This window comes from Dipodomys ordii, unplaced genomic scaffold (assembly GCF_000151885.1).
Source record: "Dipodomys ordii isolate 6190 unplaced genomic scaffold, Dord_2.0 Scaffold97, whole genome shotgun sequence".
Lineage (NCBI taxonomy): Eukaryota > Metazoa > Chordata > Mammalia > Rodentia > Heteromyidae > Dipodomys > Dipodomys ordii.
In genome coordinates, this window is record NW_012267313.1 from 8,842,884 (window position 1) to 8,853,604 (window position 10,721).

Below are 10,721 nucleotides of genomic sequence, written 5' to 3' on the forward strand. Positions count from 1 at the left end.
TGCTCTACCAGTTCATGTTCTAGCCAAAACAAATCCTATAATTACAAAAGCAACAGGATATTGCATAACTGGCTTGCAGAAGTCTGTTGTCTCCCATTTCTATTATGTGAGGCTATTAGTAAACACAACGAATTGGCCTTGAAATTTCCAAGAATTGGCTTAGCATGGGTGCCTACAGGCAAACATTTAAACACTTTGCCAGTGACATTTGATTCTAAAAAAAAAAAAGATCTTATTTTTAGTTCCCCTCCCCCCCCACCCCACCCCCCGCAATAACATTTTCTGAACTGCTGGCCTTATAAGAGCAATGTTAGGAATTGGAGGTCTGGTTCCAATGGTGGGGCACTAGCCTTGAGCCTAAATGCCAAGCTAGAACAAAAGGCCCCAAGTTCAATCCTCAGTTCATTTTTTTTTTTTTTGGTAGGTCATGGGGCTTGAGTCAGTTCATTTTTTTTAAAGTGACCTGTTGAATTGTTACCCCTTTGTAGAACGAAAGATAAATAACTAAAGATAAAGATAAATAAAAATATAACTGAAAGGAAGAGTGAATGTCAATGTTAGAACTGAATTGAAGTTTGTGGCTATGATCTCAAGAATGCTACAATAACAATGACCTAGAGAGAATTAAAAAAGAATGGATTCCCCATAATCTCATGCCACTAACACTAGCTACAGGACATGGCTAGGCTCACGGCATATGTGCTTTGGATCTATTCAGGAGAAATTAGCTCCTGGTCACCAGAAGGACAGGAAACCATCCTACAACGTAAACCACAAGTGAGGCTACCTGGAGCAGAGCTCCCTGTACTCCCGTCATCTGCATCGTGATTCTGCTCCACAGTTCACATTTACCCCACAGTCACCACGTTACAAGTAGGCGACAAGCAAGTCAGTTCAACGAACAGTGCAGGTCATAGTGTAGGATCACCACGGAGAGAGTGAGACTAAAGAGGTTGGGTATTTTCCTTCAGCAGAAAGATTCTTGAAATGATTTGTATTATTACATCATGATTAAAAGTCCGAGGCATGTTCTGAAGGTGTTTGAGAAAGGCTTTCTAAATAAACAAAACATAGGAAGTCGCTTACCTCACTCCCCTCACAGAGGAAGCATTAAAATCCCACTCGTGTATACCTTTCTAGAACACAGAAAAATGACAAAAACGACTGAGTCACCCAAAAGGCAAATAACATCATTTTTATTTATTGTGTAAATTATTTTTAATAATATAGAATCATTTTTGTAGCATATAATCTTCATGAGCAAATTCACTCAGAAGCTACAATTTAGTCTTAAGTCCCAAGGATGATATGCACTTAATAATTCCTGTACACTGATGACACAGCTTCCAAAAAAGCCTAGGAGAATCAGTGTCAGAATCAGTGTCTTAATGTTTCATTTTTTAGTAATAGCTACTGTGCATTATTTGACATTAAAAAAGGTGATGAAAACAATTTAATATGTACATTAAGTAAACTTTTCTAAGAAAGAAGAGCACTGATTGAAATAAGGACTCTGCAAGGTTTTAAAGATAATGATTTCTAAATTATTTTCTGATTTTTCTTCTTTCCTTGTGTGTGAGACAAGAATCTCATCATGTGGTCTAGATTGGTTGTAAATTCAGGATCTTCCTGCTTTAGGTCTTTAGTACTGAGCTAGAGGCTCAGAGTTCTCTTTAGATAAAATTTCCAGTTTCTCTTTGAGTAAAATCCCTATCTCTGGAGAAATTGATAGAGCAAATATTTTTGTTTTTGTACTTACATGTAGTGTCTATCATAGTTACAAAGTATTACTACTTAATTTATGCAAGTCCAATATGCTAATAAAGTTTGACCATAAAAAAGATAATTATGTGATACACATGGATTGTCCATAGGACCCAAATGCAAAAAAATGGAATTTATTTCTTGACTTTATTACTAAAGCTAACTTATAATTATTATCAAATGTGTATGTCTCTAATTAAATAAATTATAGGAGGGATTATATGTGCTGCTAAAATGCCTGGTAATAATATAAGATCAATAGCATAAATATTTTATAGAAACAAAGTAGCTGATACATATGCTTAAACCTAGCAAATTCTATGCAATAATAAAGTTACACTGACATTCAACTTTGTAAATGTAAAATAAACCCTTCTCCACCCACTGCCCGGGGGCTGAGGACCTGTCTGGCCCTAGTGAAATGAGTAGAGATACTCTAAGGTGGTCCAGAACCCTTCTCTTGGCCAAAGCCACTCAAAAAGCCACAAATGATATCCACAGCCCAGCTGCTAGGGCTATGCAGTTAAAAGTACAGATAGATTGCCAGGAGCTTGATGCAGATGACTGAAAACCTAGTTTCTATGAATACCAATCAGATGACAGGGATCAAACTGAAGGAGCATGGAGCAAATTTTCCTGCGCATGAAGGCCAGAGAGCAAAGAAGACACCATTGAAAGAAAGGTGTTCACGGAATTTGGCTCTGGGGTATTTACTGGGGCTTGAACTCAGAGCCTGGTCACTCTTAGCTTTTTTGCTCAAGGATGGTGCTCTAAACCTGAGCCACAGCTCCATCCATTTGCAGATTTTTTGGATGATTCATTGGAGCTTAGACTATTACAGACTATCCTGCCCATATTGCCTTTGAAACTTCATCCTCAGTTCTCTGCCTCCTGAGTAGCTAGGATGAAGGCAGAATCCGGCTCTCTTAGGCAGGTACAGAGGAAGGTAAATTAAAATAACAGCCTGTAGCTTTGATGGGAATTTTGTAAAGTTGTTTCCAAATAACTCCTACTGTCAACAATTCCTGGTGGCCTCCGAGAAACTTCAAGGTACCTATGTGATCCAGGCACTGCAGCGGCTGGCTGCCTGCATACTACTTGCACACAAAGTAGTATTATCCCCAGAGTGTGCTACTGACCTGCTTCCGAAGACCACGTCCCCAATCAAGAGGTGGAGCGTGGGGGTGAGGGCAGAGCCAGAGGGACGGTGCACACTAGCCCCGGAACAGGCACCCAGCAAGCACCAAGACAGCACTGATAAAACAATGTTCCCAGCACTGTGCTGGGAGCAGCCATGGAGAGAGTTCCAAGACTGATTGGGTTGATTCTATAGGAAAGGGTGAGGGCACTTCCAGAATTCTTGGCTCCTGAAAGGATGTCAAGGCTGCCAGAGAACTTTCCAGTTCAATGCTGTCTAGCCCAAGGACTGAGGAGTGATTTTTCATCTAAGACTTCAATCCCCACTTACCCTGCTCATGTCACTCACCACACGGAGGCGCTGGTGAGCTACAAAGTTACCTGGTGAGTTTCCAGGTACCAGGAGCCCTATCTGGGAATCAGGATTTTAAAAGGTAGGGCCAGAAGCCAACATGGAGTGAATACTTAGACCCAGCAATTCCCAAGCCAAGGCTCAACAAACTGCATAAGTCAGCATATGTACCTCAAACTCAATAGCCATGAAGAACTGGGAGCTGATATTGAAGTCTCTGTTGCAGAAATTACACTGTGGCAAGTGCAAAGAGTTCCCTGGGCAATAGCCTTTCTTTTGCTAACGAAAACTATATTTTGTTCAGGTTCAGATGGGACAGTAAAATTGATTTAGTCCAACTGGGCCACATTAAGTCCATTTCCTGCTGCAGCCCGATTCAGGCATGGCTACCTGATAGAGCATTTTGTAGGAGGGAGGGAAGGAGGAGATCCCTACGTGGCGATGCTTAAAACAGCTATGGACGATCAGGAGAAAACAACCAAGGCTATGTAGACACACCATCTGTGAATACTGATGCTGAAATCTCCTTCAGTTAGCTCCATTTCAGAGTTTCTTGTGACATGAAATACCATTTCCTGTTCTTTGAACTGTTTCACTCGGGAGTTTTGTAGCTGAAGGGAGGATAGCACTGATCACAATAGACATTGTCCTATCACTTGTTCCCTGGTTGTTCTCTGGGGGACCACAGGCCCGAGCTAGGGTAAGGGAGGAGGGGTGGCCTTTGTACTTCTCTGGGCCCATGCCACCTGCTTGCCTGTGCTTGAGAAGCTACCAGATAGTCCAAGCATGCTTAAACTTTAACCGTAAAAGGAGACAATTCTAACTCACAACTATTTAAAATGCTTTGTAACTTCTCTCTCTCTCTCAATCTAGTTTTGTTTTCATTGCACCCTTGCAATGTTCTCAAGTACTAACTGATTTTAAGCAGAAGATTGTGGATGAGATTGGGATTCAATTAATTTTGCCTCTGAATATAAAGTAGGTTTAGATCCGAAGAGTCCCTGGGGAATTGGTACATAATGTGCTTAACGTTGTGAAAAACTGAAATATAAAGTATATTCTCACTAGCATTTTACAGTACAAAATGCTGAGGAAGGGTAAAAAGATCAATGTAAGAAATGAAAGGCAACATTCTCTGTGCTAGTTTTAGAAAAAAAAATATGACATTGTGTGTCAAAAGCAATCCATTTCCTGTTTAATGTAAGACTTATTAAACTAGTTGCTTATCTTAATACAGTTTTACAGTCATTTTAAACTAACATGGTGCTAATAAAACTCTTACTTTTATTGCTAGTCTTCCTTTCAATTTTACTTCAATTTAAAAAACTATGTAAAGTGACAGAATAAATTCACTATGGATAAACTTGAGAGTTTACATGTAAATCAACAAAAAAATCAAACTGAAACTGATTTATGAAAACTTTAACTTTTGAAGGAGAATTCGTTTTAGTCCTGAAGATTACTGCCAATGGGAAGAAATCAAATGTTTTTCTTCTTGATCAAAGGTTGGTGAAAATAGGCACTAGATAACTCATAGCTCAAATTTGTAGCTTTTCCTAATGTACTGGATTACATCCCAATGTATTTATTCCTTAGTATAAAAAATTATCCCTAAATGTCACAAAGCATAAAGAAATGAATAGAGGCTTAATTTACCAATGGAGAAACTTCAGTTATGACAGACAGTAACAGCTCACTGGAAATAGTACTTATTTTCCAGAATTCTCTGGCCTATTCTCTGCTCTTTTTGTGTCTTCCAAATTCTTCTGGCTCTGCACTCCTCCTCTGAGCCTTGCTAATCGCTAATTCCTTAGCCCCTTCTGTTTCCAAGTGTCCTGGGATAACCCCACTCTTTCCAATCAAGCCCTTGAAAATCACTCCTAGTATTGCTCTCGCTCCATTATATCCCATTGCCTAATTCATCTCCGATTCTGTAGCTTCATTTGGATGATTACTAAACTTGTGAGAACAGGTCTGCATATACTTGTAAAACAATGCACACGTAGCACAGCACATTAAAACACTATTAACATAATTGCATTGATTATTCTCGATTTGTCTGTGCATGATTAGATGTGGAGTCAAGCCATTTTAATTAAAGAAGCTGGGCAGACGGGCACTGGTAGCTCACACCGATAATCCTAGCTATTCAGGAGGCTGAGATCTGAGGATTGTGTTTTGAAGCCAGCTTGGGTAGGAAAGTCTGTGAAACTCTTATCTCCAATAAACTACTCAGAAAAACCTGGAAGTGACATTGTGGCTCAAGTGGTAGAGCACTAGCCTTGAGAAAAAGAATTTCAGGGACAGCATCCAGGCCCTGAGTTCAAGCCCCAGGACTAGCATAAAAACAAACAAACAAATAGAAGAAGCTAGGCATGAAAGTGTACACCTGACATCCCTGCTATGATGGGAAGCCTAAAAAAAGTAGATCATAGTCCAGTCATATGACCAGGTAAGAGACAAGACCTCATTTCAAGATGACCAATGCAGAACATGACTGGAGGCATGGCACAGAAGTACAGTACCTGCCTGGTACTGTACACCAGTAGCGAGAAACTAACAAAAAACAAACAATAAAAACAACAAAACCACTGATGAAATACAGAAGCAGAAAGGTTTAGGTCTTTTCCAATCCCATTTGTGGAACAAGCCTGCTGTGAACAGGAATGAGAGTACTGAAAATCCATCTGAAAGCTGGGATCCCACAGCCCAGCTCATTTTGTGCACAGCCAATGTGAGCTTAGGCAGCTATTTAGAATTGCTCAATACAATAGTATCTATGATGGCATCAACTGAAGACTAGAAGTGGCATTATTCTGACAGTCATCTGAACATTAGGTATGCATCATTTACTACATGTATTTTAAGTTCATTGATACATTCATTGATACAGCATTAATCTATAAAACAGAAATATTCCAATCTTGAGAATACTTTCAATGGCTTTGCTATCTATAATAGACTCCCAGATAGTTCAATTTGTTTTACTGAGTGAAGTTCATAACCCAAATTCAGTAAATTTGACATTAAGGAATGTATTTATCCTAAGATAAATACAGTCAAGTTCTTCACTAACATAGACATTGAATAGCATAGGTAAATACTAGAAAGGGCATAAAGTCATTCCCAGCATTATGTTATAATTGAACAATTTACCTTGTCATCCGGAAGCACATGCCAAATGGATATTGTTTTTTCTTCCACTTCATTGTTGATAGACAAGTAAGAAGGCTGATAAATTTTGGTTGGTTCTAATATTAATACCTTAAAAAGACAAAGAAACTCATTTTATTGATTTAAGACCTTAATCACTTAAGAGCTGCTACTACAACACCCAAGCATTAAAGTGGAAGATTGTCAAATGAGGCTGTGGATCCATTTCTGGAGTAGCCCATTTAGCTAAGGATAAGACCCAAGATCATTTTATATTATACAAGTATCAAAAATGACTTGGCCTTAGCCTATATATTAGTTCCATGATTTCAAGTGTGTGTGTGTGTGTGTGTGTACTAAGGCTTGAAGTCAAGAGTCTCATGTACTTGATCAGCTTCCCACTTGAGGCTGGTATTCTTCCACTTTAGCTATGCCTCCAACTCATTATTTTGATGGTTAATTAGAAATGGAGTATCATGGAGTTTTCTGCCCAGGCTGGCTTCAAACAAAGGTCCTCCAGGTTTTAAATTCCTCAGTAGCTAAGAATACAGCCATGAGCCACCAGCATCCATTTTTTAAAGCTAGATACATTTTTTAAAACTTATATATGCATCCATAATCTTTTTCTATAAAAAAAAGCAGTGTTAAAGAGAGGCAGAACATCTTAAAACAATTCTGTGCACCAAACTGGGAAGATTCCATATGCAGAATGTCCCATCCTTACTTCAGGTTTCCTGCTGGCACACTTTACCATAAAGATACAGTCTTCACATCCATGAAAACAGATTAGGAATGATTTTGGTTATCAATGAAAGAGAGCTCTATGAAATAATATTTCCATATTCTCAAGACAATATAATAATGATATATTTAGCCTTGCTCAGGAAAAGAGATTTAAATTTTGCTCCTGTATCGGAGTAGTATACAGGATGTATGATATATGTGAGTTAAGTCTGCATCAAAGGGTCGCATAAACCTTTATAGTGTGAATGTCTCACATCAGGCAGAAATGACATTAGAATACTAGACATGTCCTGATTTCAATTGCTATTATTACCTTTTTTGTAGAGATGCTTAAGGACCCATTGTTTTTAATGAAGACTTCAGTAACAATGATTTTCTTTTAAAGAAAAAGAAAAGCCACTAGAGAAATGAGATTAAGTTTTTGAACCCCACTGCTTGCTTTTAACACTCAAAACAACATTACTTTTAGTAGCAATTTTGACTCAAGCAAGTTTACCAAAGAAAAGAGGATTGCAGGGAGGTGGAAGAAACTTTCCTAAGGCTCTGTCAACAAGAAATTACAGATTCACAATACATTAAAATATACAAGGCAGCATGAGCAAGAAGGCACAAGAATCTGGGTCAGAAAATTGGTTTCTGGCCACATACCGTGAACTCAATGCATTCCTTTTACTTTAAATTTATCATAACAGTACTTTTATGTAAGCTATTGTACAGAGACATAGAAAAGGGCTGCTAGAAAAACAAAATTTTTCTTTCCTCTTTGAATATAAAAAGCTTTGAGAATTCAAAGAAATTTTGGCCAAGATCTCTCTCTTCTACTAGGAAAAAAGATAGGCCATCCCACAAATAAATGCATGGCAAGAGGCCCCAGGAACATATTCAAACTCAGAACGCATTCACTTACTAGGTAAATTAAGGTCCAGATTCCACCCAATAGAATTAAGTGGTATTGATTAACACTGAAAATTGATTTTCAATCTCAATCTTGTAAATAGAAATGGTGTTTTGTATCTGAGTAACCCAGTGTTGAGGAAATTAAAAAAGAACAATAGGAGCTAGGTGCTGGTGATTCATGCCTATAATCTTAGCTACTCAGGAGGCTGAGATCTAAGGATCACAGTCTGAAGCCAGCCTCGGTAAGAAAATCCATGAGACTCATCTCCAATCAACCACCTAAAAAACCAGAAGTGGCACTGTGGCTTTGAGCACTAGCCTTGAGCCCCAACAAAATGATAATAATGATGATAATAATAATAAGACATAAAATTACCTAAGTCTTCCATAACAAATTGAGGTTATTATACTTTATTCCCTAATTCTGTGGGTTCATTATGCCACCAAAGGAGCACAGCCCTAGGTGAACTCCATTTTTTTTTTTTTGTCAGTTGTGGGGCTTGAACTCTGGGCTCCATTCTTGTTAAATTATTTCTTTATTGTTAGTTCAAATGCTTTTAATAGATAATGCCCTCTGTATTCCTAACTTGAGATAGGGAATAAACACAAGGTTAATTATGGCTGCCTAACATTTCTTGGGCCATTTAGTCTGTCCCTGAAATGGCAAAATGTGAGGGATTTGCAACACATACTACAGAGGTGACGAAAGGAAATTGTAGGGAAACACAACAGGCATCAGTGGCTCATGCCTGTAATACTAGCTGCTTAGGAAGCTGAGATTGAAGGTTTGTGATTCAAAGCCAGCCCAAGTAGGAAAATCTGTGTGACTTTATTTCTAACTAACAACCCAAAAGCTAGAAGTGCAACTGTGGCTCAAGTGATGGAGTGCTAGCATTGAGTAAAGAAGCTAAGGGATAGTGCTCTGGCCTCGAGTTCAAGCCCTAGTACGGGTTCTAAAATAAATAAGTAAATAAAAACTAAATAAGGAAATAAATAAATAAGTTAAGGAGGCAATTTGACAGGACTATTGAAATCATTTACCAAATGAAACTTTTAACGTTCCTTTACCCAGGGGCTGGGTTACTTTTGGGAAAAACAAGAATGGATATGTACATAATCATAGTCAATATTTTCTCCTATAGGTCATCCTGGTGTTTCATCAGAGCAGCTTCAGCAGAAGGAGACTGTGATGGTCCTAATCCAGACCACCCCTCCTCCTCCCGCAACCTGCGTAAGTGTGAGCCACAGCAGTTTCATAAGATAAATCAGGGACTGATCCTCCATCATGTCTACAAAGGAAGTTCCAGAAGTGATAATATTTTTTTATTCACATATTGGTCTTATATTCTGTTACACTCCCTTTTTTAACATTTTTGTTATTCTAAAGGTGATGCACAGAGCAATTACCACATCATGTCAGTACATTTCTTTTTGGACAATGTCACTCCTTCCCTTGTTCCCTCCATTTCAACATGCACATAGTATACAGTTCATTTTCAATATTGTTTCTATTAAGGACCGCTGCTGCTTGTGTTCACCCTATGACTCTCCATTTTTGTGCCCTCGAATGCCTAGCATCCCTATATAATTTATCATGTCCTGCCATATTTTAGATCTAACTTCTGCATATAAGAGAAAACGTGCACTGTTTGTCTCTTTGAGCTTGGCTTACCTCACTTAACATTATTTGTTCTAGGTACAGAACACAACCTGAAAATCACATAATATTATTCTTTCTAATAGCTATGTAAACTTCCATTGTGTATATGTAACACATTTTTTTTTGGATCCACTCATCAATTGTAGGGCATCTGGGCTGGTTCCATACCTTGGCCATAGTATATACTCTTGTCTATATTGAATTTTTTAACTCCATATGTTTTCTCTTTTTTTTTTTGTCCTGGTCCTGGGATTTGAACTCAGGGCCCTGAGCTTTTGTGTTCAAGGCTAGTGCTCTACCATGTGAGCCACAGCTCCACTTCTGGCTTTTTAGTGGTTAATTAGAGATAGTCTCTTGGACTTTCCTTCCAGATCTGGCTTCAAACTGTGATCCTCAGATCTAAGCCTCCTGAGTAGCTAGGATTATACGCATAAACCACTGGCTATTTTTACTAATTTTAAACAATATCTTTGTAGTTTCTGAAGGGCGTAATCATACATGTAAATATGAGAAAAGACTCAAGAGGTTACTCATAAGATAATTTCTATTGAACTGGACCATTTGATAGACTTAACATTTTCTTGTTAAGAATTCATACAAGATGAAGTAATTATAAGGAAGTTCGGCTACACATGCATTTTTATAAGCTCAGCTACTTGTGAGGCTGAGGCAAGATGATCTCAAGTTTGAGACCAGTCTAGGCAATATATTGAGACTACCTCAAAACAAAATTTACATGTTGTGGGTTTTGTGAGTATAGTGCAGTGGTAGATTAGTTGCATGTTGTGGGTTTTGTGAGTGTAGTGCAGTGGTAGATTAGCTGCATGTTGCGGGTTTTGTGAGGATAGTGCAGTGGTAGATTAGTTGCATGTTGTGGGTTTTGTGAGTATAATGCAGTGGTAGATTAGTTGCATGTTGTGGGTTTTGTGAGTGTAGTGCAGTGGTAGATTAGCTGCATGTTGCGGGTTTTGTGAGTGTAGTGCAGTGGTAGATTAGCTGCATGTTGCGGGTTTT

The 10,721-nt window shown here is 38.4% G+C and overlaps 1 protein-coding gene across 1 annotated transcript in view; it reads right to left on the bottom strand.

Moving 5' to 3' along the window:
- Map3k5 (mitogen-activated protein kinase kinase kinase 5) overlaps positions 1–10,721 on the bottom strand; it is a 179,287-nt gene that overhangs the window by 58,190 nt on the left and 110,376 nt on the right. Inside the window, exons 9-10 of the mRNA XM_013026787.1 lie at positions 6,410–6,517; positions 1,087–1,136 (exon numbers count right to left, since the gene is read on the bottom strand). Of these exons, the coding sequence (XP_012882241.1) occupies positions 1,087–1,136; positions 6,410–6,517 (158 nt within the window). The remainder of the gene's footprint in view (positions 1–1,086; positions 1,137–6,409; positions 6,518–10,721) is intronic.